This window comes from Staurois parvus, unplaced genomic scaffold (assembly GCF_062004578.1).
Source record: "Staurois parvus isolate SC_StPar_1 unplaced genomic scaffold, SC_StPar_1.0 ptg000021l, whole genome shotgun sequence".
Taxonomy (NCBI): Eukaryota; Metazoa; Chordata; class Amphibia; order Anura; family Ranidae; genus Staurois; species Staurois parvus.
Window position 1 is genome coordinate 15,832,436 of NW_028317817.1, and position 27,607 is coordinate 15,860,042.

General features: G+C 41.5%; 1 protein-coding gene across 1 annotated transcript in view; it reads left to right on the forward strand.

Annotated features, from left to right (window-relative positions):
- The window catches only part of SGO1 (shugoshin 1), a 39,077-nt gene extending 19,074 nt beyond the window's left edge, over positions 1–20,003 (forward strand). Inside the window, exons 7-10 of the mRNA XM_089691077.1 lie at positions 3,207–4,037; positions 7,885–8,094; positions 9,690–9,888; positions 17,359–20,003. Of these exons, the coding sequence (XP_089547203.1) occupies positions 3,207–4,037; positions 7,885–8,094; positions 9,690–9,888; positions 17,359–17,488 (1,370 nt within the window). The 3' untranslated portion in view covers positions 17,489–20,003. The remainder of the gene's footprint in view (positions 1–3,206; positions 4,038–7,884; positions 8,095–9,689; positions 9,889–17,358) is intronic.
- Positions 20,004–27,607: the final 7,604 nt, after the last annotated feature.

Consider the following 27,607-nt stretch of genomic DNA (forward strand, 5'->3'; position numbering starts at 1 on the left):
ATTGAGCTTTGATCGCCTGGTGCTTTTCTTTTTTTTTTTTTTTTTTTAATTTTTGAGCTATAAGCAAAAATAAACTGACAATTTTGAGAACAAAATAATATTTTGGACTTTTCTTTTAAACATGTCAAGTAAAAAAATTAAAATAATTTTATCATAAATTTAGGCCAAAATGTATTCTGCGACATGTCTTTGCTAAAAAAAAAAAAAAAAAAAAAAAAAATATCCCAATACGTGTAACTTAGTTTATGTGAAAGGTATAACGTTTACAAATGGTGGTATAGATACTGGGATTTTTTTTTATTAATTTCTACTAGTAATGGCGGCGATCAGCGTCTTTTTTTTTTTTTTTTTTTTTTTTTTTTAAATCAAGCAAACTCTTTATTAAGAGAAGAATACATGCAATCACATCATAGATCCAATAAAGGCGAAGACCAAACATTTGACAAGAAGTAGTATTAGTAGCGATCAGCAACTTTTAGCGAGACTGCGGCGGACATTCTGACACTGGGGGGGGAACTACCATGACACCCCAGTGACACCAATACAGTGAACAGTGCTTAAAAAAAAAAAAAAAAAAAAAGCACTGGGCAGGAAGGGGTTAATGTGAGGAGCGATCAAAGGGTTAACTGTGCTGGGAGTGTTTTACTAGCTGGCGGGAGATGTGCTTTACTGTAAGCACGCTGTTCGGGATGGCTGTGCTGTGCACAGCCATCCTGAGCAGTGTGTTCGAGCTGACAGGGATTTTTTTTGTAAAAAAAAAAAAAGTCTTCCTCTGCATCGGTAATCACCGGTCGCTGTCGGGTAATTACTAGCCGGGACCTAGTGATCAACATCCGTGACCATGAATGGCGGCGTGGGTCGGGCTCACGCGCAGCCCCCACCTGGAAATGCAAAATCTTGTATATTTACGTGGTTTCGCGCACAGGTGCCGCCGTGTAGCCGTATATATGCTATACGGCGGCGTGGAAGTGGTTAAGGCCTTTACTGGCTAGCTACGCAGTGGCGTTCTTCGATGCATGCGATGGAGCATTGTCCTGTATAAATATGGTCTTGTTGAAAGAAGCAGACTTTTTTTTTCCTGTGTCTTCTAAAAATTGGCAGTAGGTTTGGGAGTAGACTTTTTCAGTCCATCTTCAACCAGAAAAGGTCCAACTAGCTCATCTTTAATACCAGCACCCCATCTATCCATCTGGTCCAGCAATAGTCTATCTGATCAGTCCATAAAATCTGCGAAAGAATCTGTCTCCAGATATTTATTGGCTCAGTCTTGATGTTTAACTTGTGTGCCTTGTTCAGTGGTGGTCGAGTTTCAGCCTTCCTTACCTTGACCATGTCTCTGAGCACTGAACACCTTGTACTTCTAGTCACTACAGGTAGGTTGCAGTTCTGGAATATGACAGAACTGGAGGATAATGAGTTCCCGGTAGCTTCACGTTTGATTCTTCTCAAATCTTTGGCAGTTAATTTGCTTTTTTTTTTCTCAACGCGTTTCTTGCTACCCTATTGACTATTTGCAACAAAACGTTTGGTTTTGTGATCTAGCCCCAATATCTTAGGAGAGAGAGAGAGATGCTGTGTCCCAATATGACATCTGTGTGGGTGTGAGTTCATGTTCCTAAACTCACCGTGTGTATATCGGGACGTGCACCCACACGCATGTCCTATTGGGACACAGAGGTTGTATTCTAGGAGACCTGAATAGGACTGCCTGTACAGAACACCTGTGCATCCTTGTGCTGGTAAACATGGCCCTGCATGGCCTAACAATCTTTTGCTTATTTTTTTTTTATTTTATTTCTGATCACATGTTAATAGCGGTATTTGGCACTTTATATTCTAAGTAATCTATAGTAAACTGACCTAGCGGGCTTATATTACGGGCTCACAATGCAGCTTGAAGCGGAGCTATACTCCCCCTGGCTGCAGCATTGCGGCATCCCTGAGCTCCCCTCCCAGCCGCTGACATCTATGGGTGGCCAGCATTCAGGGTCTCCATCGCCAGCCTCTGTCATTGGCCAGGCAGGGGGTGGCATCACTCCCTCACATGCGCAGGAGTTCATTCAGTTTCGGCCTTGCTGAATTCGTACAGTGAGTTGCCAGTGCATGGCTCACTGTACAAGGTCGGACAGGTAGGTAAGTAACCTTTATGCAGAAGAGAAAGCATGTCTCTTTTTCATTAAAATTCCTGCCTGTTTGCCCATCTTTACTTCTGGGCTAAAGTTCCACTTTAAAGTGGAACTAAACCCATTGAGTTAACTGTTTCCCAAAACCGTTAGAGGAATGAAGCCCTTTTTATTCTTTTCAGCCAGGGGAACTACTTTCTCCTAGCTTGTTTGATCTGCAACTGCCATGAATGCTGCTCATGTGATCAGCTCTGCCAACAGCTATTTGATGATTTGACAGTTTGAGAGCACAAGCAAATGTGACGGCATTCTCAGCATGCCGGGAATGTAACTTTTTTTTTATATCGGACAGTGCTTCTCAGGGTTTTGTGGAAGGACGAGTCTACCCTGTCTTATATCTTAATCAGCCCACGTTATGAATAAGTGTGCTTTCTACAATCATCTTATGGCCTGCATTTCTCAGAGTCCAGAAAACATGCATGGAGAGAAATACACTGATCAGACATAACTTTATGACCACCCACCTAATATTGAGTAGGTTGAGGCATGGATGTCAGTAGACCTCTGATGGTATTCTGTGGTTTCTGGCACCAATCCTTCAGCAGCAGATTCTCTAAAGGATAAGTTCACCTTTTGTATAAAAAAAACTAATTAATAAATGCACTTAATTTTGCAGGTAAAAGTGCATCTATTATTTTTTTTTTTTTTTACATTTCCGCCTGTAAGGTATTGCACCCACGATCTGATAATGCAGTGCCTAGATCCCGCAGACTCTCTCAGTAACTGCTTGCCCAGGCAGACAGGATACTGATTAACAGGAAGGATCAATGAACTAGAGTGCTCACCAGCGTCCTGGTAGTTTCCCCACAAAAGTAGAGTTACTCTTGAAGCATCTAAATGCCATACAATTGTTTATACAAGTGAAAGTGCAAGCACTGAATGGGTCATTTCATGCCTACCTGTGCCAGCAAGATCCTGCGTAGACTATTGGTAGATTCATTATGGCTCTGTGCATGATACCCTAAAGATTACTATATTAGGAATATATGGTTTGTTTAAATATTTCTTTTCTGTCATTCTTAGGAAGAAAATCCAGCTTAAGTCAGCCAAGAACAGATGATGACAACTCTGACACAGAGAAAACAGATGACATGAGCTATCTTAAGAATGTGTGTTTGAGGCGCCGTGCTTCTAGTTTAGACATCTGCATAGAAGAGTCCTCTATGGATTATTTACCAGTGGGAAATCCAACCTTGAATTCCATGATTGAAGCTCCTGAATCGGAACCCATTTCCCCTGTGGAAGATGGCTTAAATAGGTGCAACAATGATGAACGGATGGGTGTTTATGTGAGCCAGAGTCCCTCAAAAGATGAAATTGTTCCATTTACAAACCTGTCTCAGGTATCAAGTTCAACCCCTGAGCCCAAACCAAAGCAAATGGCCAAAGGCAAAAATGAGTTGCGTCCAGGTCGAGAGAAGGCTAAAAAAGGCAGAGCAGAGGGAGGGGGTACTGTCCAGTTGAAAAAACCTTGGGAAAAGCCAAAACCAAGGAGTAGATCCAAGAGTAGAGAGAGGGGTACAAGCAAGTCAGGAGCCTCTAAAGACACAATGAATAGGTCTTTAAATTCAGGTGATGCGTATGACTTTGTCTTTGAAGAGAGTATACACGTTACTCCATTCCGTCAAGGCAAGCAGAGCAAAAATCCAGAAGAGAATGAAGACTCAGTAAAAAACAGTAGCACTAGTGAAGAAGAAGAATTGGATGACAGTTTATATTTGCCTTATAAGTCAAGAAATCAAAGCCATGAGAAAAACGCAGTTTCACTTCCTTTAAGGCCCAGATCTAAAAGAAGCAAACTGGGGAAGTCAGCTGAGAAGAAGGAAAATAGAAGAAGCGATCAGTTTAAACAAGGTTTGTTCTTTTGCAACAACAAACTGTTACTAGTATTAGGTATGTCAAAACATGGAAGACATTTCTAAAGCCTCATGCACACTGGAGTTCAAAAATGTTGGTTTACAGGTTTTTGTTTTTTTTTTTCCACTCTGCCCCCATGTTAACCTATGTGTCCTTGCACACTATAGGTGTTTAGTGGCAGAATAAAAACACAACTGTGCTTTCAAAAACAGTCTTTTTGCAGAAAAATATTTTAAAAAATTTGACTTGGGAACGATTTTGAAGCTGCTTTTCTCCTGCCAGAAGAGAGTGTTTAGAGAAGCCCCAGTCTGCATTTAAGCCTGGAAACTGGGAGAAAAGCCTAACACAAACTTTTCTTAAGATCCCCTCCCCTTCCTACTTATCCTGCCTACCCTGTGTAAAAAAAAAAAAAAAAAAAAAAAAAATCTGTACTTTGTTTTTTTTCTTCCAAGTTCAGTCCAGTTGTTATCCTGCAGCTCTGGCTCCCCTATCTAAAAGCACTTGACAACTACTGTGAATTATGGGAGCTGTGACATTACCCAATGGCTCCCATAGCCCAACCATTGTTGGCGCACCCTCCTTTCCCCTGCATCAATCGCTCACTGACACGGGAGCTGGAGCTGTAGGATCAGGTGACCAGAACAGATTAAAAATGGGTACACAGATCTTTTTACACAGGGCATGCTTTATAGGTAGGAGGATGAGGTAGAGAGTGTTTTTAACCACTTCAATTCCGAACACTTTTACCCCCTTCCTGTCCAGGCCAATTGTCAGCTTTCAGCGCTATCACACTTTGAATGACAATTGTGTGGTCATGCAACACTGTACCCATATGAATTTTTTAGCATTTTTTTAAGAGCGATAAAACTTTATTTTGGTGGTATTTATTCACCACTGGGATTATTATTTTTTTTTGCTCTATAAATGAAAGTCCAAAAATTTTGAAAAAAGTGTTTCTTATAAAATTTTGCAAATTACATTACATTACATCGAGTTTATATAGCTCCAAAGGGTTTGCTCAGCGCTGTACAATAGAGGGGGGAACAATGCATGAAACAGTACAGCAACTACAAACAGCACACGAGGGGTTAGAGGGCCCTACTCTTTCAAGCTTACAATCTAGGAGGGAGGGGGTAGTGGTACAGGAGGAAGTGGCTGTGGGTGATGGAGTGGTAGGAGGAATGAAGGAGAACGGCAGTTAGGTGAGGGTGGGGTAGGCTTCCCTGAAGAGGTGGGTTTTCAGGGAGCGCCTGAAGGTGAGGAGGGAAGGTGACAGTCTGATGGAATTGGGGTAGTGAGTTCCAGAGGATGGGGGAGGACCTGGAGAAGTCTTGCAGTCGTGGGTGGGAGGAGGAGACCAGGGGGCAAGATAGAAGGAGGTCCTGTGAAGAGCGAAGGGTACGGGTGGGGTGATACCTGGGAATCAGGTTGGTGAGGTAGTTAGGGGCAGTGTTGTGAATGGTTTTGTAGGTCAGAGTGAGTAATAAATAAGTAATAAATCATCTTTCTTCATAAATCTTGGCCAAAATTTATTTGGTTATCTTTTTAATAAAAAAACAATAACCCAAATTAGTTTAGAACCAAAAATTATAATTTTCACTTTTTTTTTAAATATTTGTTTTTTTTTTAACATACTGTCACCCTAGCAGTACAGTGTCACCATAGTGACACTACTATTTGTGAAGGGTGATGAAGATTTATTTATTTATTTTTACACTGATTGGTTTTACACCCATAAAGGCTGTAAAAGCAATCAATTTCTTCTTCTCTCTGGCTGCATTCTTGCAGCCATTGAGAAATACTGTGAGAGCTGTGGTTGGTCACATGGTACAAGGCTGTTGTGAATAGCTTTGTACCATGTGACCTCCGTGATCATTCACAGATTTCACTAGTAGTAAGCAATGATGTCAGAAGTGACCTCTTGCTTACCACTGCTGATGTGATCACTGATTGGCCAATCAGTGATCACATGTTCGGGACCTCACACAGATGTCCAGTACAGCGATCGGTGTTCAGATCCCAGGGAGTTCGCACAGCCTGAAAATGTGGGCGCGTTTATGAACAGCAACCCACTCCTGCGCTGCTCCCGTCTGGCCCATGTATATTAACGGTAGTTAATAATGGTTATGTTTGGTTGGACTTTCCCATTTAAAGCTGAACTCCTCTCGGAACAAACAACTGATGAAAAAGTGATTTCCCTGTACCTTTGGAAAATCATTAATCATTTTTTTCAAATTGTACAAGATTCAATGGCTCAAAGTCCACCTATCCTATCTAGGCCCCTTCCCCTTTAAAAAAAAAAAAAAAAAAAAAAAAAAAATCACCCAATATTATGGTAAAAATGTACCTGTAAGTATTTTTCCTAGAATCTTCTGGGAAGGACAGTGATTCCACGACCAGGGATGCAGAAGACTGGAATAGGTTACACACAAATGTAACTTTTTCCTTGCAGGTTCATTTTACATTACATTGACATGATTGGCCCACAACTATTACATGGTACCTGGGCCAATCATATCACCCAGTACAATGTGAGAACTGTAGGCCAATCACAGCATCACTAGAGCAAGGTCAGCTGTTTTATGAAAGAAATGTATTCATGACAGTACAAACCATCAATGTTACAGTGATCATCACTGTAACAGCAATAACAGTGTAAAAAAAAACACAGATTTCCCTGTTAACCTCCCCCCCCCCCCCCCCTCCAGTTTTTTTTTTTTTATTATTATTTTTACATAATGTCACCAGTCAGTATCCCTGGTCACCGCCACACCAGTTATATGATGCCGCTATACTGCTCTGGTAACCGTATGTATAAAAAAGAAAAACGTGGGGGAAGAAAACCAAATTTTTTTTATTTTCTGAAAAATTACAAATTCAGAAAACTAACTGTGCCTCTTTCTAAATACCTTTTTAACTGTGTTTATTTTCCAAAAAGGTAATTTGAAGGTATCTGTACTGTCCTTGCATTTTAGGGCCACAAGAAAGAAGATGGGTTGCCAGTACATCAGGCCTGATCAATTTTCAAATCTTTTATATCATTTTATAAACACTATGACTTTCACACAGGCTAAATAATATGCACTGATTTGTTATGTCTACCAAAGAAATGTAGCCGAATACAATTTGGCCTAAATTTATGAAAGATTTGCAAATTTTATAACCAAAAGTTTGAAAAAAAATGTTTTCAAAATTTAGTTATTGGGGGTTTTTTTGTTTTTGGGTTTTTTCTATAGCAAAGAATAAACCCAGTGGTGAATAAATGCCACCAAAAGAAAGATCTGTGTGAAAAAAAATGATAAACAATTGTATTTGTGTAGTGTTGCATGACACAAAATGCCAGTTAAATTAACACAGTGCTGAATAGCAAAAAATGCTCTGGTCATGAAGGGAGTAAAACTTTCCAGAGGTCAAGTGGTCAAGAAAATCCAGTGACTCGGAGTAAAAAACAAACAAACTGTGCAACTATGTCTCTGAATTCTAACTTCCCCTAATCAGAAAGGTATTGTACTATGCACTTTTTTTCCAACCACAGATCTTGGGGTTCATTTGAGCTTTATGGACATTTTGATGTAGTGTTTTTCATGTATGTTTTGGTATTATTATTTTAAGGTTTTTTTATTTTTCATTTTTTTTAATACAGTCTGTCAGTTTAGCCACATCTATGTTCACAGGTATATGCATGTCAGTTGGCGTTTTTGCACTTTGGGATCGCACTAGCACATTATGATATAGTATAAGTAGCGTTGCACTTTCATACTGTATTACGTAGTGACTATTTTGTGGGTAATTTCATTTATTGCTGTGATAAAGAACCTTCACTTTTGCATTACATCCTTTGCAGATATCAGTAACGCAAAGAAAAATCGAAGAATTAGTATGAATGGTCAAGGAGAGAATCCTCAAACCAGATTAAACAAAACTGCAGAGCCAGAGGAAAGAAACAAAGAGAACACCTTGTTAAAATATGCATATAAGGATGTAAAAGTGGAACATAGCATAGACATCCACGTGGATCAAGATAATTTAATTTTCCCTGCAGACAAAAGTTTAGGTACATCATCTTTATTGCTAATTTTATTTTCCTGGCATATTTATTTTTATATATTTATTACAGGTACTTATGTAGCGCTGTCAATTTACGCAGCGCTTTACATATACAGTATATTGTACATTCACATCAGTCCCTAACCCTCAAGGGGTGTACAATCTAGGGTCCCTAACTAACATTCATACATACACATACTAGGGCCACTTTAGACAGGATCCAATTAACCTACCAGCATGTTTTTGGAGTGTGGGAGGAAACCAGAGTATCCAGAGGAAACTCGCACATGGAGAACATGCAAACTCCAGGCAGGTGGTTCCGTGGTTGGGATTCGAACCAACAGTCTTAGTACTGCCAGGCGGAAGTGCTAACCATATAGCCACTGTGCTGCCCACATATTTTGTATAGCTATTTCTGTTGGTCAGTAACTTTTAACCTAACCACATATGGGTACATTGCGGCACTTTGAGTGATCAGCTGCAGTCATGACCCGGTATCTTTAGAGCCACCGAAGCTCTTCAATGTATAAGTGATCCTAGCGGCTAATTAACCACTGGATCGCTTTTACAGGCGGTGGGGAGGGTTCATCCTCCTGCTGCCCTTCAGTTCCTCTCTGGGCTCTCCCGTTCCACCAGGAAGTCAAGGACTGAAACTGGCAGTTCTGCCAGCTGATCATAGAGCTAATTGGGAAAACATCTGTTCAAACTGATCTCGGTTTGTTCAGGTGCTTTTAAGGCCAGATAAGAGATCTTAGGTCCTGTCATGCTCTATTGTTATCACAAGGGATTTACAGTGTAAAAATAAGATAATTCAAAGAATAAAGAAAAAAATGTAAAGCCCCGATTCCCTGACCACCATGCTTGTACGTGAAGGCAAATGCATGCGTTGGTACGTAAACAGCGATCACACTACATGTGGGATATTGCCATCAAGAGCAATAATTCTAGAACCAGAGCTCCTCTATAAAGGCAGATGGTAACCTCTAACAGCGTTCAAAGTGTTGCCTATTGATCATGTAAGTTTGATGCCGTTCTACAGGCGTACACAATTTTAAATCGTGGCATGGCTGGTATCCATTTACTCAGTGTAACATCATCTTATATTTTACTAAACAATTGGGCATTATATTGTGTTGTGCATTAAAGTGTATTTCCCCCCCTTCCCAATTGTTTGAAAAACCACTGCACGAATACCTTGTGACAAAAAAAAATTCCAAAACCCACCATTTTATTTTCATGGGGTTCTGCGTTAAAAGAAAATGTTTGGGGGTTCTAAGTAATTTTCTAGCAAAAAAAAAAATATTTTTTTACATGTAAACTAAAAGTGTTAGAATAGGCCTGGTCTTAAAGGAATATGTGGAGGCTAATTTACTAAAGGAGTTGAAAGTCTTTAAATGATTGGCTCAGCAAAGGAGTTGCTTTTAAAATGCGACTCATCAGTCACTTGTGTAGTGGGAAGGCCACAAAGATACATGCTTGCTCCACTTATGATTACCTCGCTGCTTAGTGATTTCAGTGAATTTTCTTTTTTATTTTCCCACCCTTTACACAGCTGTCTCCTAACTGCAATACAATATTTTAATTGCTTATATATATTTTCAGATGAACCTGAAGGAGCATTACCAGCTCAGCGGATCAGCCTTTCTGATGTCACTAATTTGTCTTTGTGCTCAGGAAGCAAAGAAACAAAGAAACATTCTTTTCCATTTTCAAATGATGGTGACCGGAAGCTGTCAGGAACTTCCATGAGGAAAAGGAGGTGTACAGTAACAGTTAATTATGCAGAGCCAAATCTCAGCAAGTGAGTGAAACATCTTATGTGTTTGACATTTTGTTTGTTTACAAAAGCATTTGTAAGGTTAATGTTTCTGTAGGGTGCCACCAGACTGACTATATCTTATTTGTTGCTCATTTGGGGATTCCAGAGTTTAGACCTTCACCTAATTTCTTGGCTGCATTGACCTGCCATGGATATTTATATCCTTGTTTAGATCACTTACTTTTGTTATAGGCGATCACATCTTGAGGTAGAGATTCTTGACTATTGCAGGAACACATATCAAGGGTTGCAGATCAGTCTGTATATTTCCCTGTGCAATTCCCCATTCAGAAGATATTCATATGTTCTATATCATATACATAGAATAATGTTCTATGTGTGTAGCTGCATCATCTTCTGAAGATAGCTCTGGGTGGGGGGCTGGAAGATTTTATCAGTAAACACTTTTACATCCATTGGTTATCGTGCGCATGGTCTGTTTCAATGTAGAAGTGAGCCCTAACTGTCTCCTGCTGCAAATGAAGGATGGAATGTTTTGATCTTCTCTTACTGAGAATGCACCCTGAAGTGCTCATTTCTGTTTAATTAACCACTTAAAGAGGGCCTGTTGCTACTATCACATAGGCGGCTTTTGAGCTCCACGTGATAGTAAAAATTAGGGAAAAAGCAAATTATATTTATTTATCATACATTTCAGGACACAGGCCGTCTTCATATCCACTGTGATAGGGTTATGCTGCCACCTTCAGGTGTCGTGATGGTGACAAGACATCCACTCCCAGCTCGACATGGCTTCAGTTTTTTTAGCTGAGTTTCTCAAGATTCTATTTGGAATTAGGAGACTGGCTTATCTGGATCTGTTGCCTACAGCAGTAAATGAATTGGTGCCCAGACCCATGATTGGACATGCAGGGACTGCTTGCGACCTTGCCGTTCAGCAGTGGATTGCGTAAAGGGACCCTGTGCAGTGATATGTTGTCTTGTAGACTGACAGGTTTCACTATGGGTCCAGGCAGTTATTCCCAGTTGAGATGTTGTGTCCCTGAAGGCCCTTGGGGAGACAGCCCACTGTAATGGGTGAAATTTGGACCCCCCCCTGGGGAACCCTGCAGTGCAGACTGGTGAGTGCCCTGGTAGTAGCTCTCCTAATGCTGCTGTCCAGTTGGAGTAGGGCTGAGTTGATCCCAGTGTCTTCTGGCTCCCCAGTTTCTACCCTTGCCTCTTTCCTCCCCCTCCCCTTGGCGTCCGTGTTATTACAACTTTGTGCGCAGTTCTAAACTGCCTCTACTGGCCTCCCTGAATGCTATATAAGTGGTGGAGCTTGGGGATAGACTGGGAGACTCTTGGCACCACTACAAGGGGTTGAAATCTTCCTCTGTCAACATCTGCTTCTGTACCAAGACTTGCGCTGCGATCACACAGGCACAGTACACACCAATGAAGTCACAGGAGTGGCAGAGATTGTCGGAGGCTGCCACATGGGAAGCTTCCACATGAGAACAAGACTGGTAACAGAGGCAGCATTCTCCTGCAGCCAGCACTACTAGTTATTTCTAAGAAGTGCAGTGGTATTCTTATTAACTGCTGTTCTAAGGGAGGGCGAACCGTTTACTAGCAAAGGTAGCACTTTATTGGCAGTCTTACCTTTTTTTAGTGCATACCAGCATGGGTATTTGATTATAAAGACACCCTCTCCTCTGACTTCGGACAAAAGAGATTGGGGCGGGGATTGGGCTGTAAAGCGTTCCCAAATTTCTTTATCGGGAGGATTCTGGACGTAGCTCCCCTTGCAGTATATCCCCTGGGATTCAGTTCCACGTGGCTCTGATTCCATTCGCTTCACTGGTCTTTCCACTACTTCTCGGTCCCTTTCTCTAGTTCCTTTGTGTCAAAGGAAAGATTCTCTGCTATTACTGGGTTAACACACCATCTTTCCAGAATCTTTTCCAATTTAGACCATTTTGGTCGCAAGCAGAAATGCTCTCACTTTTTTGGAAGAGTGTGAGAATTCCTCTTCCAAGGAATCTACACAAGAGGAAACCCTTGGTCCAGGTTTATCCCCAATTCAAAAGGTTTTGTGGGTTTTCTCAATGAAGTAGTCCAGAACAACTTAAAATAACTACTTCTGAGTCCTCCATCCTTAAAGATTACAGGATTGGGATCGTGGTACCTGCCACACAGCATCTCCAACCATCCCTGTACACCTTAATTTAAAAGATGTGTTCTACATGGACTGGGCTCATCCTGAAAAGGTGTTTTTGTTCCGCCAAAACGCTTTGCTCAACAATATCCCATGAAGAGTGAGTTCACTGTATGTCTGTCTCATGGTACCAATGGATGAGATCATGATATTTAAGGATGCTTCGGACAAACATCTTGAAGCCTTATTCAAAGCCTCATTTTTGCCCTTGTAGTGGCAACCTTACAACCTACGATTGTGCCAGTGAGATTGTCAAAGCATCAAGGTTTTGGCTCGTTGGATATTGAGAAAGAGAGAGACTCCTGACTACAAGGATACTGGGTCGTGCAAATACATGGAGGATTTTCCCCTTGCCCTTTTAATTTCTTGGTGGATGCCTTAACTAACTCCATTCAACAACTCTCACCTGTCGGTGCACATACACAGAATCTTATGGCTGAATTGGTGATCAGTAGAGTTACCTTGAAAGAAGCAGGTTGAATGTTATCTTTTCATGGGGAATGTTTGTTTGGACCTGCTCTGGATAACTGCAACCAAAAGGTAACTGTTGGCATAAGTACCCTATTGCTAATTAGAAAAAGAGGCAGGTTTTTGAACTGCAGGCTTCTACTTTTTTATTTCCAAGAAGCATTCCTTTTCCAACTCCAAACCCCAGGCTCGGTTCCGCAAAAAGACCAACTCCAAAATCCTCTATGCTGGGAGACAAGTCCCCTTCACAATTAAGAGGTGCCCTCACTTTCTGGGGTATGAGGCTGTTTGTATATCTTTTGCAGATGTTTGGCAGGGGTACATTGTGGACAAGTGGCTCTGCAACATAGTGGCTCGAGGTTACAAACTGGAAATTCAGAACCTTCCCTTTCTGTGTTTTTATGGTTTCAAATTTTTCTTTGAATATGCAAAAAAGGATTGTTCTTTTTCAAGCACTTAATCACTTACTGTCTCAGGGAGTGATCATCCTGGAGAGTGAAAGGTGCCATGGTTTCTTCTTGAAATTGTTCACGTGTCTGAAACAGAATGGCAATGTTGCCCCATCCTAGAGACTTTAATAAGTTTCTCTGAGTGCAGAAATTCCAGATGTAATCAGTGCAGTCAAAGATTGCCTCCCTCTAGCCGTGAGATTTTCTGGCATCTGTGGATATAAAGAATGCTTATCTGCACATCCAAAAATGCCTGCCTCTCTGACAGTTCCTGTGGTTTGCAGTGAAAAACTGCCACTTTCAGATTGTGGCCTTACCATTCAGCCTGTTCACTGCTCCCAGAGTTTTCACCAAGTTGCCAGTCCTGGTCTTAGCGCTTCTGCCTACTTAGGGTATTAGAGAGTTGAGAAGCCTCTCCTGTAGTAATCAAGGCTGAAAATTGGTGGATTTTCTCACCCATCAAATGACTCATTCTGGGTAGTGGGCTCTTCATCCAAACGTGTTTGAAGAGCTCTGCCAAAGATCAGGAACCCCAAATGTGGATCTTTTGATGTCCAGGTTCAATGCAAAGCTGGACACATTAATATCCAGGACCGGGAATCCTGAGCGTTTGCTGTAGATGCTCTGGTAACTCAGTGGAATTGGTTCTCCTTTCGTTATGTCCTCCTGCCATTACAGCTTCTAGGATGAAAAGTGTTTCAGTAATTTTATAATCATCCTGGCCTGGTCCAGAAAGGCCGTAAACTTGTTGGATAACCCATGGACCCTACTGGATTGACCTGACCGCCTGGTACAACGCCTGATCTTCCATCCTTTTTTTTTTTTTTTTCTGTCACTGGCTTTAATGTTGTCATGGCTGTTGAAACCAGGGTCCTGAGAGAGAGGGGAGTCTCTAATTCAGTCTTTCCTGCCCTGCTGAAGACTGGGAAAGTGACTTCAACGAATATTTACTACAAAACTGGAGTGGGGCTAGGGGACTTCATCTTCGTTTATCCTCCAGTCTGATGTTGATCAGAGCCTAGCCTTGAGTACACACAAGGGTCAAATTTTGGCCTTGGCGATCCTCTTTCAGACTCCATTGCTTCATATTCTTTAGTGTGTGCCTTTTTGTACAAGGGATCACGTGTATTGTTCTACTGGTTATGATTCTGTGGGACCTCCAAATTTGTACCTTCTGTGTTGCAGAAATTTCCATTGAACCCATCTGGGATATTCCCTTAGGCCATCTGACATGGAAGGTTATTCCCGGTGCCAATACTAATGTTTCAGAAGTGGTTGCTATTGCCTGTAAGGAACTGTTTCTGGTACTCCATCATGACAAAGTGGTTTTGCAGTCTCAGCCATCCTTTTTAAGGTGCTCTCTTCTTTCGATTGTTCCAGGACATTGTATTACCTTATTTCTGTTCTAAACCTCAGACACCGAAGTTCAAGGGTTTGTAGGATTTGGGTAGAAAGTGTTCCAGTGATTCTGATCATCCTGGCCTGGTCCAAGAAAAGTGGATGTGGATAGCTTGGATGTGGTTCATGTCGTCAAGCTTTACCTGAAGTCGCCTGCTGCAACTTTTCAGTTTGATTCCATTTGTGCGTCCTGAAGGCCCAAGGAAGTGTCACACGGTTTCCAGATCTACCAATTCTCAATGGATCTGTTTGCTTATTTCTCACGCTTGCAAAAAGTTCCACCGTTCTAAGTGACTGCTTTTTCTATAAGGAGTGTTAGTATTCCTGGGCTATTATCAGGCTTTGGCAGCTCACGTTTGTAATGCTGCTGCCTGGTTTTTAGTTCATACTTTTACTAAGTGGATCTTTTAGCCACTAGGGATGCAATTTGGTTGGTGAGTCTTGCAGGCTGCTACATGAGGGTTTGACCTGTTCTGGTTCACTATTTTTGGGGGCTTGTTGCCTTCCCCTCATATTGCTTTTGGATATCCCTATTGTAATGGACATGAAGATACTGTGTCCTGAGATGTATGATGAAGAAAATAGGATTTTTGTTTTACCTGTCAAATTCTTTTGAGTACATCGCAGGACATGGGAATCCCACCCGTTTTTTCTTTGTTCCTGGCTTGCTAAAAGGCTGAAGCTATGCCTAGCTTGCAAGCAGATTACCAGTATTTTTTGTTGCCAGAGTCCAGTCACCAGAAGGTGGCAGCATAACCTTATTGTAATGGATATGAAGATGTCCTGTGAAATTCTCCAAGAAAAAGATTTTTCAGGTAAACCAAACATCCCATTATTTCCTAATCATACATTAAAGCAGAACTTCTCAAAGTGAAGTACTGCTGGTTTTCTCCCTCCACCCTGCTTGTAATGGAGGTTGGTAGAGATGTCAGGGCTTCTAGGCTCGATAATAAACATGGTCTGTCTCCATGTCCAGGAATCCTTCAGACTTTGTAGTGGGTGTTGTGGAGACTCTGTGGCATCAGTTCACTCTGATCTATGATTTTTCCTTCTCTAAAACTATCTCGCCTGCACCACAGGATTGAGGTGGAATGCATTTTGGTGATGCTCATCACCCAAACTAGCCCAGGCAAACGTGGTTCTGAGAGCATCAGGCAAACACCCCGTGGGCTCTCCCAGATTGTCTGGATCTTCTGTCTTTCTAAGGACCGGCTTATCATCCTGTTTTGTTGAATGTTTGCTTTAACAGCCTGGCTGTTAGTCCGCTATCTCTTGGGACCTGGGCTTTATCTGATTTCATTGTCCATGTGCTCCTGAAATGTGAGTTTCTGTTTAAGGTTTCTCATTTTGGCATGAGGAATTGATCTATAGCCAGGTTTAATAAAATGCCCTAGACCAGAGACTTCTAATGTTCTGGCAATACCGCACCATATGGATTAAAGATACATATTTGCTCATGCTTTCACCAGCATTTATTCGACTGGGTTTAGGGGAACTTATAAACATTCTTAACCCCATAAAAACATTCTATGTGATAAGATATTGCAGAAGAGTGGTCTTTTGAAAAGTTTCCCCGAAGATTTCTACATCTAGAACATTAGAAAGTGAACAAAGTGCCAGCCTGTGAACCCAGAACATTCCTATTTCCCCTTATAACAGTCTAAGATAAAAAAATAGTTTCTCTCTAAGTCTCGAATTGTGCGTGAGCCCAGGCCACTGCTTTTTGCGAGGGTGTCTGGGGTCTCCAGGCTGTGCCGTACAGTATATTTTGGCCCTTTCTGCAGACCTCACCAGTTAAGAGTAGATCTTATTTTATTGCTGTATAAATCGCCATGGTTCAGTAGGGATTTAAGAGGTTATCCTTTTGACATCAAAGAATCTGCTTAACATTCCAATGTTGTAACCTTAAATTTATCTATACAATATTCAGTAGGAATTTTTTTTAATTCCAGCACACCCACACTGATCAGTATAAAATTATGACCACCCACCGAGGCATTTATGGTAATTTGACCTCTGAAGATATCTGTGGTATCTGGCACCAAGCTGTCAGTAGCAGATCATTTTAAAGTGGTTCTAAAGCCAAAATGTTTTTTTACCTCAATGCAGGGAATGCAAGGTTAAAAAAAAAAAAAAAAAAAGTTTTAAAGCTTTTTGTCCTCTCCCTTCCCTGTGTGAGGGGGAAGAGAGGGGAGAAGAGACCCAGCACTGTGTATGTCTGAATCTTTTTCTCCCCTCTTCTTCACATAGGGACTCTGCAGCAGCAGGAGCCATTGGCTGCTGTTGCTGTCGAGGAGGAAGCTGGGGGGCGGGGCTAAGCTCCGCTATGTGTCTATGGAGTGCGGCTCCATAGACACAAAGCTCAAGAGTGGGCACACGGAAAAGAGGAGGAGCCAAGATCACTGGCAAGGGGACCCCAGAAGAGGTTCTGGTCTGCTTGTGCAATACCATTTTACAGAGCAGGTAAGTACTGGATATCGTGTTTTTTATTTTAATATTTTTTTTTTTTTTTAAAACAACACTTTTAAGTCCTGTAATTTGTGAGGTAGAGACCATAGATTAGTTTTTCCAGCATGGATTGTGATCTGGAATTCTTGGCAGTCAAGTCAACACCTCAAACTTATGTTCCTGACTCTGTCCTCTACCCATTACAATTTGGCCTTTGTCAGTCTCTGAAAGCCTTATGTTTTTTCTGCTGTTAGCACTTCAACATCATGGACAACATGCTCACTTACTGCCTAATATATCCCACCCCCTTTCAGATGCCATTGTAATGAGATACTCAATGTTGTTTACTTTACCTGTCATTGGTCATAAGGTTATGGCTGATTTGTTGTATTTGACTATTTAAAAAAGGGAAAAAAAATCATCCCATTCTACCTGGAATTATGAAGAGGCCAGGGCTGCATTTCGGGTGAGTTAAAGTAGTCAAGTAACAAAGCAATCTGGGACTTGACATTTTTTTTTTTCTTTTAGGAAACTCCGGAGAGGTGATCCCTTTACAGATACTGAATTTCTAAGCTCTCCAATTTTCAAGAGCCGGAAATCACTGAGCAGAAAATCTCTAGCAAGATACAATGAGGCTTTTGTTGGCTGTCGTAGATAACCGCTAATGACATGCATACTGACTGACAAGCACAAGTTGATCTCCTTGTATATGTTACCTATTTTTTTTTTTGTAAATATTAGATGAAATTTATATTTAAATCTATACATATACATTTTGTAAATATGTAAGTGTAAATGTTCAGTTTGTGTCTCTTACTGGCCTACTGTTCTCACTTATTTCATTCCACATTTAGTCCATTTGTACAATTTATTATATTTGTCTTGCCATGCACTTCTAAAAAGAAACCATGAGGAGGTAAAACCTTGAAAGGGATTACCGAGGTTCGTGGATATCCTAGGGACAATTTACACAAGGATCCAGTGTTGCGTGGATATTGGATATTAAAGCAGAGCTAAACCCACAGATTTAATTTCCAAAAACTGTTCCTTTCAGGGCATGTCTATTACAGTTACTAGTGTGCTTATGTTGGCTCTTAACAGAACTGTCAAGCCATTAAATAGCTTGGCAACTGCATATGAAACAGAGGCCAAGATGAGAGCTTCCTTGGCTATAAAGAATAGGAGAGTTTAGTTCTGCTTTAAGTATCTTGGTGTGGCCATTGGCTTGTAGTAAATGCCACTGTGTCCCAAGAATATGGTTCTCTTGATCAAATCAATTTCCCAGCTATCTTTGTAGCATTCTCCCAAGGCTCATCCTGCTGTTTAAATTGCTCAGCTGAAGCGAGTTTCTTCAGTGCTTATGGTGCACCATTATATGTTGTTTGGTTTGGAGAGAACACCTGTATATAATGTATAACAAAATCCGCTCGCCGGCTAAAATGAGTTAGAAGTGATGCAACAGCAAATTGGTTAGGCTCTCATGTGGTTAGATTGTTTTGCAAAAATAGCTGCTTTCTTTTTATAGAACACATACCCTTTAGGGAAAACTTCTGAGAGAGGTAAGGATGCTTCCACTGCTGACCACAGTCTGAAAATACTAGACACAACAGAGAGCAAGTCTATACTTGACTCCTGATTTGCATACTTGCATAACTAAAGTACTGAAGCCATTGGAGTAGCATAACAGCCAAGCAACTAGTGTTTTCAAGCGTTCAGCAGTGGTAGCCAATATTCTATCAGGTCTTCTTTATGCCCTGTACATACAAGCTTCAATATGTTAAAGTGTGTACAGCAAGCAGTTGTTGCAAAACTTACAGCCAGCTTTTCTAAAGTCGTCTTAATGCAAAATTCTTTTCCAGTATAGGAATGTTAAACACAGATTTTAAGAGCAGTGCTGAATGTCATGTCAAACAAGACTTCAGTAATCTTTTCAAAAAGCTTTAAGTTGTGCTAAAGCCTAGCCTAAGGGTCCTTTTATAGGCTGCATCAAGGATACTTTAAATGGACCGAGAGCAGTGCATATGGTTTGGGAAGGCTTCTGTTACACATTGTTATTGTACATACTAGCTTCAGCTTGTCTAAGGCCTAAAGGTGTGAGATTCAGATAGCACTGTTGCAGGGAATACCATTTTTATGTTCCTGGATTATGTACTTTTTTTTTTTTTTCTTTTTAATGAAAAATGAAACAGCTGATATACACTTTCACTTATTCTGTATGCAACTTTTTTTTGTTATCTGTAAAATAACTGCTACAATTTAGGTTTTAATCCTGTAATATACTTGTCTGGGATAAAAATAATTTGCATTTGGCATTTTTTTTTCTTTGTAGCTCTATAGATGAGAGCATATAATGTTTCATTAAATAAAAGGTTATTTACGAGCTCTAAAGTGTGGGAAAAGGCCTTATAAAAAAAAAACTAAACTGCCATATCTGTCATAACATTTTAACCTTCAACTAAAACTAGTGCTCATACTTGACACCTGTGCTAGACTGGGGCCAGTTGTAGGTCTCCACCTCGGCCACAGTTAACAGTCACATGAACACTTGTATTTTTTTTTTCCCTTCATATTGCTCATAACTTTTTTTTTTTTTTTATATATTCTGTGTTATACATGTGGTCAAGTTGTTCAGCACAAATGAGTTACAGGAGCTCTGACAAAAAAGAATACTGCGAGGAGTGATTTCAGTGGTCACCTAGTATTCATGTGCTTTCAGCTTTTTTTTTTTCACCTGTTGCCTCAACTGCTCATTTTATTAGCCTTTAAAATCTGTTTGAGAGCATTCAGAGTTTTTTCTCAAGTGTATTTAACTTGCTGTTGATGTTTTAAGCTGTATACAACTGTGTTTGCATTCCTATTTACTTGTATGGTGAGAAAAGCAGTTTGTATACACAAGCTCATTTTCCTTGTACTAGACAACTTGACCTACATGTCTGTGTGGAGGAAATTATAAATACATTTGGCATAGGAAGGAAAAAAGGAATATAAAATGATATGCATTAACCACTGCAGTTATCAGAATACAATATTTTTTGTGATGGTGTTCCTTTGAAGTGTTAGGGCAGCATTAACTTAAAATATGCAGGTCTGTTCTCAGATTTTAGGTCTGCTTTAAACGTTTATTGTGTATGCTTTTCTAATAAATGATATACCATCTAGGTAAATAAAAATTAGATTTTTTATTTGTGTATTAATTAGTAAATTGTAGTAGGGTTTTTTGTTTTTCTTTCTTTGGTTTTGTTGATGGTTCCAGATGGACTAAAGCTCAACCATTTGTTACAGTAAGAGGGTTTTATCAAGCCCGTAACAGGCTCAGGTACCTACCTAGTGCAAACTGGGCTGCTATTTCTTTAGCATGGGAATTTATCAAAGCTTAGGGGTGGTCTGGAAAGCATGCCCTCTGGACACCAGAGCCTAGTGCAGAGGACCTCCGAAAGGGATCACGTCTCTGAAGGTCCTGTGAGATATTGCCCACTGTAATGTGTTAAGGTTTGATTCATCGCTTTAATAAGATTAATCCTTCAGTGAGAATGGTGAGTCCAGATAGCCTTCTAGTACCCATAGAAGGGGGTACACCCTGTTTTTAGGGATGCTTGGCTAGAAGTGTCCCTCCCTCTTCGTCTTTCTTTTTTTTTTTTTTTTTTTCTTTCGCCCTCCTTCATTAGGGACATGAACTCTGTTTTTAGAAGCTGCCTGGATCCTTTACCTAAGATCACCACTAGGGGCAGTGGTATTTTGGTGATTATGTCTGATTGTTTCCACATTTTTAATTATTTTTTGCCTCAGTGTTGATGTGTACATGGGGTGTGTGGGGAATACACCATAAATCCTTTAACATTGTGTTGCGTGTGGTGGCTTCTGTGGCTGCATGTGGCGAAAACAGCATGGCAGTTGGACATTGTTTACACAGAGAGCGGCAACAATAACATGGGCAGTTGAGTAGCTGAAGGAAGAGACAAGGGACTTGCTTTCCAGCTTAAGGGACTGTTACAAGTTATGTGAGCACACCTGTTTAAGGGTTTTTGCACGTTATCCTCTTTGTTGGTTTGGACTGCTATTTAGCACAGGCTCCATTGTTCATAGCAGCAGGCCATATGTGTTCTAGTAGCAGGGTAGGATTTTTTAAATCCGTGATAAAAAAAATCAAATAACTATAAAATAAAAACAAAACACCTAGTCATACCCATACACTGATAATAAAGTGCTAAAATTAATGTCCACATCAAGTGCAAGTGGTAAAATTCCAACTGCAGGCCAATGTTAGCGGCAAACTAGACAAGTTGTGACATAAAGAGAAAGATGGCATTGTTTCTTGCTCTGCAGGGTAACCTGTGAATGCTGCTACTAACAAGGTATTGGAGGCAATTTCCACCTGCCAGAGCACCCTAACCTGCAAAATTAAAGAGGTAAAGATTGATATTTCCCTTATCTGGCAAGACTTACAAAACTCCAGAAGGGAGGCGTGTGGGTGTGCCTTATGGAGGATGACCTGCTACCATTACAGTTTACCACTGACCGCCTTCAACACCAACTACAGGCCGTGCAGCAAAAGCAAGACGACATGGAAAGTAGACTTCGGAGGTGCAATCTCAGATTCATTGGCCTACCTGAGGGTGCAGAGGGCCCGCACCCAGCTACTTTCCTGGAATCGCTACTTACCACTACCTATGGCAAGACCGCATTCTCCTCCACCTTGAAGTGGCCCCATCGCCTGGCCTCTGCAAAAAAGGTGCACCACCATGTACATTTACTGTCAAGTTCCCGAACTACTGTGATCATGACACCATCCTTCAGCTTGCGGTGGAAAAAGGAAGCATTCCGTTTCAGAATATCAGGATTGTGGTGTTTTCTGACTTCTTGGCGATGTGCAAAAGTGCCATGGACAATTTGTGAAAGACGAGCATCAACTCCAGATCCATCATATTTCCTATGCTATGCTATTCCCTGCCAGGATTTGTATTGTGGGTGATGACAAGGTCCACTTTTTTGAAGACCCAGAATTGGTACTGATCTGACTGGATCAAGGAGCAGCACTGGGTCCTGCACTGGCCAGACTTACTGGGACATCTATTGGAACGGAGTTCCATTTCTTCCCACTCCAGGGACTCGTGAGTGTATTACGCTGCTCCTGTCCGTGAACACTGCAATTTCTTTTATTTTTTTCCTCTCCATTTGTCCTCCTGGTCTCCGCTGCTAATCCCCTCCAATTTGTCCTACTTGTGAATCTCTGGCCTCTCCCACCCAGATGTCCGGTGATTTTCTCTCCTGTACTATCCTCTTCATCTGTTCTCTTCAGTTACCTATTTACTTCTCTACATTCCCTTCTTCTTTTCTGCCCTCTCCCCTCCCTCCCCCCTCCTTTTATCCTTCTTTTCTCTCCATTCTCTTTTTATACTAGTTTTATTTTCCCTTCCACTTGGGCACCAGACACCCTGGGATGTGACCCGCTTTTCAGCGGATTGTTTGCTCCCTTAGTAATTTAACCTCCCCCGGTATGTTTCAGGCTTGGCTGTAGATTTTTTTTTTTGACTGCAAGGTCTGTTTTTGGTGGAGGTTTGGGTTTTTTATATTTTACCCTATGCAAGGTTTCCCTGGCCAGCTGGAATGTGGCAATTTGTCATCAATACTTCCTACTGCCACCTCCATGCTGGACCAGAGTGTATTGCTTATTCTGTTTCCTGTTTTGTTTGTTCATGTTAGTATTGTATTGTGTTCGCAAACTTGAGAAGAATGTTATGTTGCCTACTGATAAATTTGTAGCGCCTCTATACAGAAAGTTGATGGCTCCTCTTACCACACGAGAGATAAACTGTACCCCATAATGGCTCTAGATTTTTGGATATGGACTGCTCCTCTTGATTTTGTTTACTGTGATATTATTGTAATATGTAGCTTGCTCTTGTGGATCCGTATGCATGTGTCTCTGTCTTGCATTTTGTCATGGCTAATCTCCAGTTTTTTGGCGTGGAATGTCTGCGGCATGAGGGCATGGCCTAAACGCACTGCTGTATTGTCCCATCTAAACTTTCTGAAAGTTGACGTGGCAGTCCTTGTGGAAACCCACATCATTGCCAGCTCCAATTGGCCCTAAAATAAAAGCACTGGATTCGGTGGCTTTATCAAACCCCTTACACCTCTAATTCCTGAGGTGTTGCCATACTAATTGCTGAGACGATCTGTTTTCAGCTCCTAACTTGTCACTTGGATCCTCATGATGTTTTTTTTTTATATACATGCAATACTTAATGGTATAGAAATGGTAATATTGGCCTACTATCTCCCAACTCCCCCCTTTCCAGTTTGCAGTGTTTACTGAAGGCTTGGCATTTATTGTACAGTACCCTGCAATGTGGTCAGGGAATTTTATTATGATTATAGACCCCAGTCTTGATAAAGTAGACTACAATCCCCCTGTCCATATCCTTTCCTAGGTTACTAGATTTGGTAAACTTTTGACAGAATTTGCACTAGCGGACACCTGGAGATACCTGCACCCTATGACTAAAGCTTACTCCTTCTTTTCCGCTTCCCATTCTATCTCCCACATAGATTTTTATATTTGTATCCAAATCACTTTTACCTAATTTGGAGGAGGCGGGTTTTGCCCCTTGGCTGTTATCTGACTACTCCCCATATTGCTTGATACTTCGACAATCCTCTTCTCTATGTATATGTGGAAACTGAACCCCTTTTGGTTGACTGTTCTTCCTGATTTGGAGGGCATGCAGACCGATTGGGACTATTTCTTTACCAATAACGAGGGGTCAGCCAATTATGGGACTCCTTTAAATTGCCTGCCTGCAGCATTTTGGCATCTCTAGGTACAAGGCTACATCCAGACTGATTATTCAACAGTTGGAGAACCGATTGCTAGACTTAGAACAGTCTTTTCAGGCAAACTCCTTGGCTGAGGCCGCTTCCTTAGTAAAACTACAGACTCCCCTGGTTAATCACCTGCTTTTTGAGAAGGCCAAAGAAAGCATCTTTTTCAGCAGACAGAGAATATTTAAACACGGGGAACAATCTGGTTGCTTATTGGCATACTGGGCACATCTGGATCTTAGGCCCCTATTGTGATTTCCCTGCCGATGCTTCTGGTACCTGTAACATTGACCCGGACCTAGTGTCAAGGGAGTTTTGCAACTTTTTTTCCATACTTTATTCTTCCACGGTTACTTGCTCTCACACTGAGCTTATCAATTTTTTGCAAACCATACTGTCTCCTACCTTTACCCCCTGTCAAACTGCTAAATTGGAAGCCCCCATCTCTATTGAAGATATAACTGAAGCCATAGCTCACTTATCCCCCTCTAAAGCATTGGGCTCTGATGGACTCCCACTGGAGTTTTACACCTATTTCCGGGACTCTCATCCCTCATCTACACAAATTGTACCAACATATCTATAAATCTGCCTTTCTTCCTCAGTCTATGGGAGAAGTATTAATAGTCCTTATACCTAAACCTGGTAAGGATCCCCTATTTCCTGAGTCATACCGCCCCATCTCCCTGTTACAAGTAGATATTAATATCTTGGCTAAGGCCCTGGCACTGCGCCTAAACAAAATCATTTTACATTTAATCCACTGAGGTCGAGTTCATACCAGGTAAAAACACGGCATTTAATCTACGAAGGCTCTTTATGAACCTGCAGGCATCCTAGGACCATATGGGTTTCAGAGTTGTTTCACTTGATGCTGCTAAGGCTTTTGACTTGGTGGAGTGGGGGTATTTATGGGAATGTTTAAGTAGATTCAGATTCGGGCTCAAATTCCTTAAATGGCTTCTATTACTCTATCATGCTCCTACAGCCAGGGTCTTGGTTGGTGGGCGGGGGTCTGATTCCTTTCCCTTTTCCAGAGGCATGCACCAGGGATGTCCTCTTTCCCCATTGTTATATGTGCTGGCGGTGGAACCCCTAGCCATAGTTCTCTGAATGTACCCTTATATTTGAGGTCTGCTCTGGTCAACTAACTGAAATGGTGAGCTTATATGTAGATGACATGCTCTTTTACCTAGAGAATGCGGGCCTCTCTTGATCTTATAGATCACTTTGGAAGCTTTTCCAGTCTCAGAATAAACTGGGGGGAAGTCCCAGATTCTCCCCTTTGGACATTGGGGCTCCTACTGAGGAACAGGCGTCTCTCCCTCGAGTTAGAGTCAACACTATTACATATCTTGGGGTTGTGGTTTCTCGCATAGCTGAGGATTATCTTTGGCTTAACCTGGAACCTCTGTACCCTATGCTGAAATCCAAATTATGGCTCTGGGCTCATCTTCCTTTAGGGGTTATAGGATGTATTAATTTGTTCAAGATGGTGTTTCTACCCAAACGTCTCTATATTCTTTGGCATGCACTGGTATATTTACCATTGTGGGTTTTTAAATTCCTTGATTCTATGTTCAACTCCTTTTGTATGGGGCAATATGAGACATAAACTGTTGTGGCGTGCTCTTAAAAATCCCATGCATTTGGGGGGGGGGGGGGGGGGCAGCGCTTCTAGATTTTAGCCTGTATTAGCATCCCAATTTGTCTAATTTTTTTCTACTTAGACAAAGGGGATAAAGACTGATATCTTGCCTTGGTGTGTGCTCCAGCCTTCCCGTTGGCTACCCATGCCTTTCAACTTTTATTAAAGGGCATGCGGGACCCCTCAATCATGGGTGGCCGCAGGGGATGGCTGTACCATCACTGGAAGATGTGGTTGTTGGCCTCTAGTAAGCTGCAGGTCTCCTGCATACATGCCCACACTCCATTATGGGACAACCTGCACCTCCCTGAATTGCTTACTCTCCCCGCGACTTTCATTTATGGATCAATAGGGTATTAAGAATTACTTTGCTATAAGCAAGCATTTACCTGAATGACATCGATTCATTCAGGGGTTTTTTTTGTTTTTTTTTTGTGCTTAGCTGTGATTTGGCCACAGCTAATCACATGACGTGCATGTGGTTAGCTGTGACCATTCACAGCTAGGCAGTAGTATACAACGGATGGCATGAATGAAGCCATCCATTGTATACAACTGTCATGTAACCTGCTGTGATTGGTCACAGCAGGTCCCATGGTACCGGCAACGGGGCCGATACTCAGATCTGTCATCGGCCGTGTCCGTGGTACACAGCCGGTGACAGATCGCGCCGCTCTGCAGGAGCGCAATCTGCGCATGTGCGGGAGGACGCCATATGGCGTCCACCCGGAACGCTGATGACATTTGTCGCCCGCCATTTGGCCATAGGGCAGGCGGCAAATGGTTAAGCGCTACACTGTGTTTATATATGGTGTCCTGGGGTATTTCCTCTAGAGCAGGTCATCACTGAGCTCCTGGACAGGTTGAGGTACAACCTGGTGCCATCGGATGGACCGAAACATGATATCCCAGAGGTGTTCTATTGGATTTAGGTCAGCCGAGTGTGGGGGCTATTCAATGGTATCAATTCCTTCATCCTCCAGGAACTGGAAAACAAAAAATGGCAGTTGACTAGTGCAGAGCCGCCTAGATAGTGCTTAAATCCTACGCGGAGTAATATGTCACTACAAAAATGTATGCAGTAGTGTATTTATTAGATCATGAAAAAGGTTGACATTGACAGGGTGAACATGTTGCAATCATATTAAAATTAAAGAATTAAAATAAAGAACTGTTCAGCGTCTTCAAAATGGCTGTATGGGCAGAAAAATTGATGTGAGGCAATATAGTTTTCCTTCTATATTCATGTGGTGAAAAGTTCAATACTGTATGGTCTAGTAGATTGGTTTTCTTCTTTAGCTGTTCCTTCATGAACATCACTATATATATATATATATATATATATATATATATGAAATCCTAAGAATTAGATAGTGGATAATGATGAATACAGAGGAAACAAGGACTTATCATCTAAATATCAATCTAATAGGATGCACGTGTTCAAATTAGTTGGATTGTAGTTATTCCTCTCATTACCTTCTTAGTGAATGTGCCATGGTACATAGATATTGAGTGGCTATCTTCCTGAGTGACCCACATAGATGGAAATGAATCCACACTAGAAAGTGATTCTAAAGGTGAAAAAAATATATGAAAATATTGAGGATGTATACCAATAGGGCATAAATATCATGCAAATGACTAATGTGAATTACCAGGAAGAGGGCCAGAAAAAAATTCCCACTGTGTGTGTAAAAAACATAGATGTATTTGTAGTAGAGTTGCAGTCCAGAGTAACAAGTGTAAAGAATTCTCCAGGAACTGCCTGCATACTCTCGCCACATGAGGCCAGGCATTGTCATTCACCAAGAGGAACCCAGGACCCACTGCACCAGCGTAGGGTCTGACAATGGCGCCAAAGATTTCATCTCGATCCCTGATGGCAGTCAGGGTGCCATTGTCTAGCCTGTAGAGGTCTGTGCGTCCCTCCATGGATATGCCTCCCCAGACCATCCCTGATCCACCACCAAAACGATCATGCTGAACGATGTTACAGACTGCATAATGTTCTCCAGACCCTTTCCCGACTGTCACATGTGCTCAGGGTGAACCTGCTCTCATCTGTGAAAAGCACAGGGCACCAGAACCTGCCAATTCTGGTGTTCAATGGCAAATGCCAATCAAGCTCTATGGTGCCAGGCAAATAGCACAGAGCCCACTAGAAGACATTGGTCCCTCAGGTCACCCTCATGAATTCTGTTTCTGATTGGTCAGAGACATTCACACCAGTGGCCGGCTGGAGGTCATTTTGTAGGGCTCTGGCAGTGCTCATCCTTTTTCTCCTTGCACAAAGTAGCAGATACC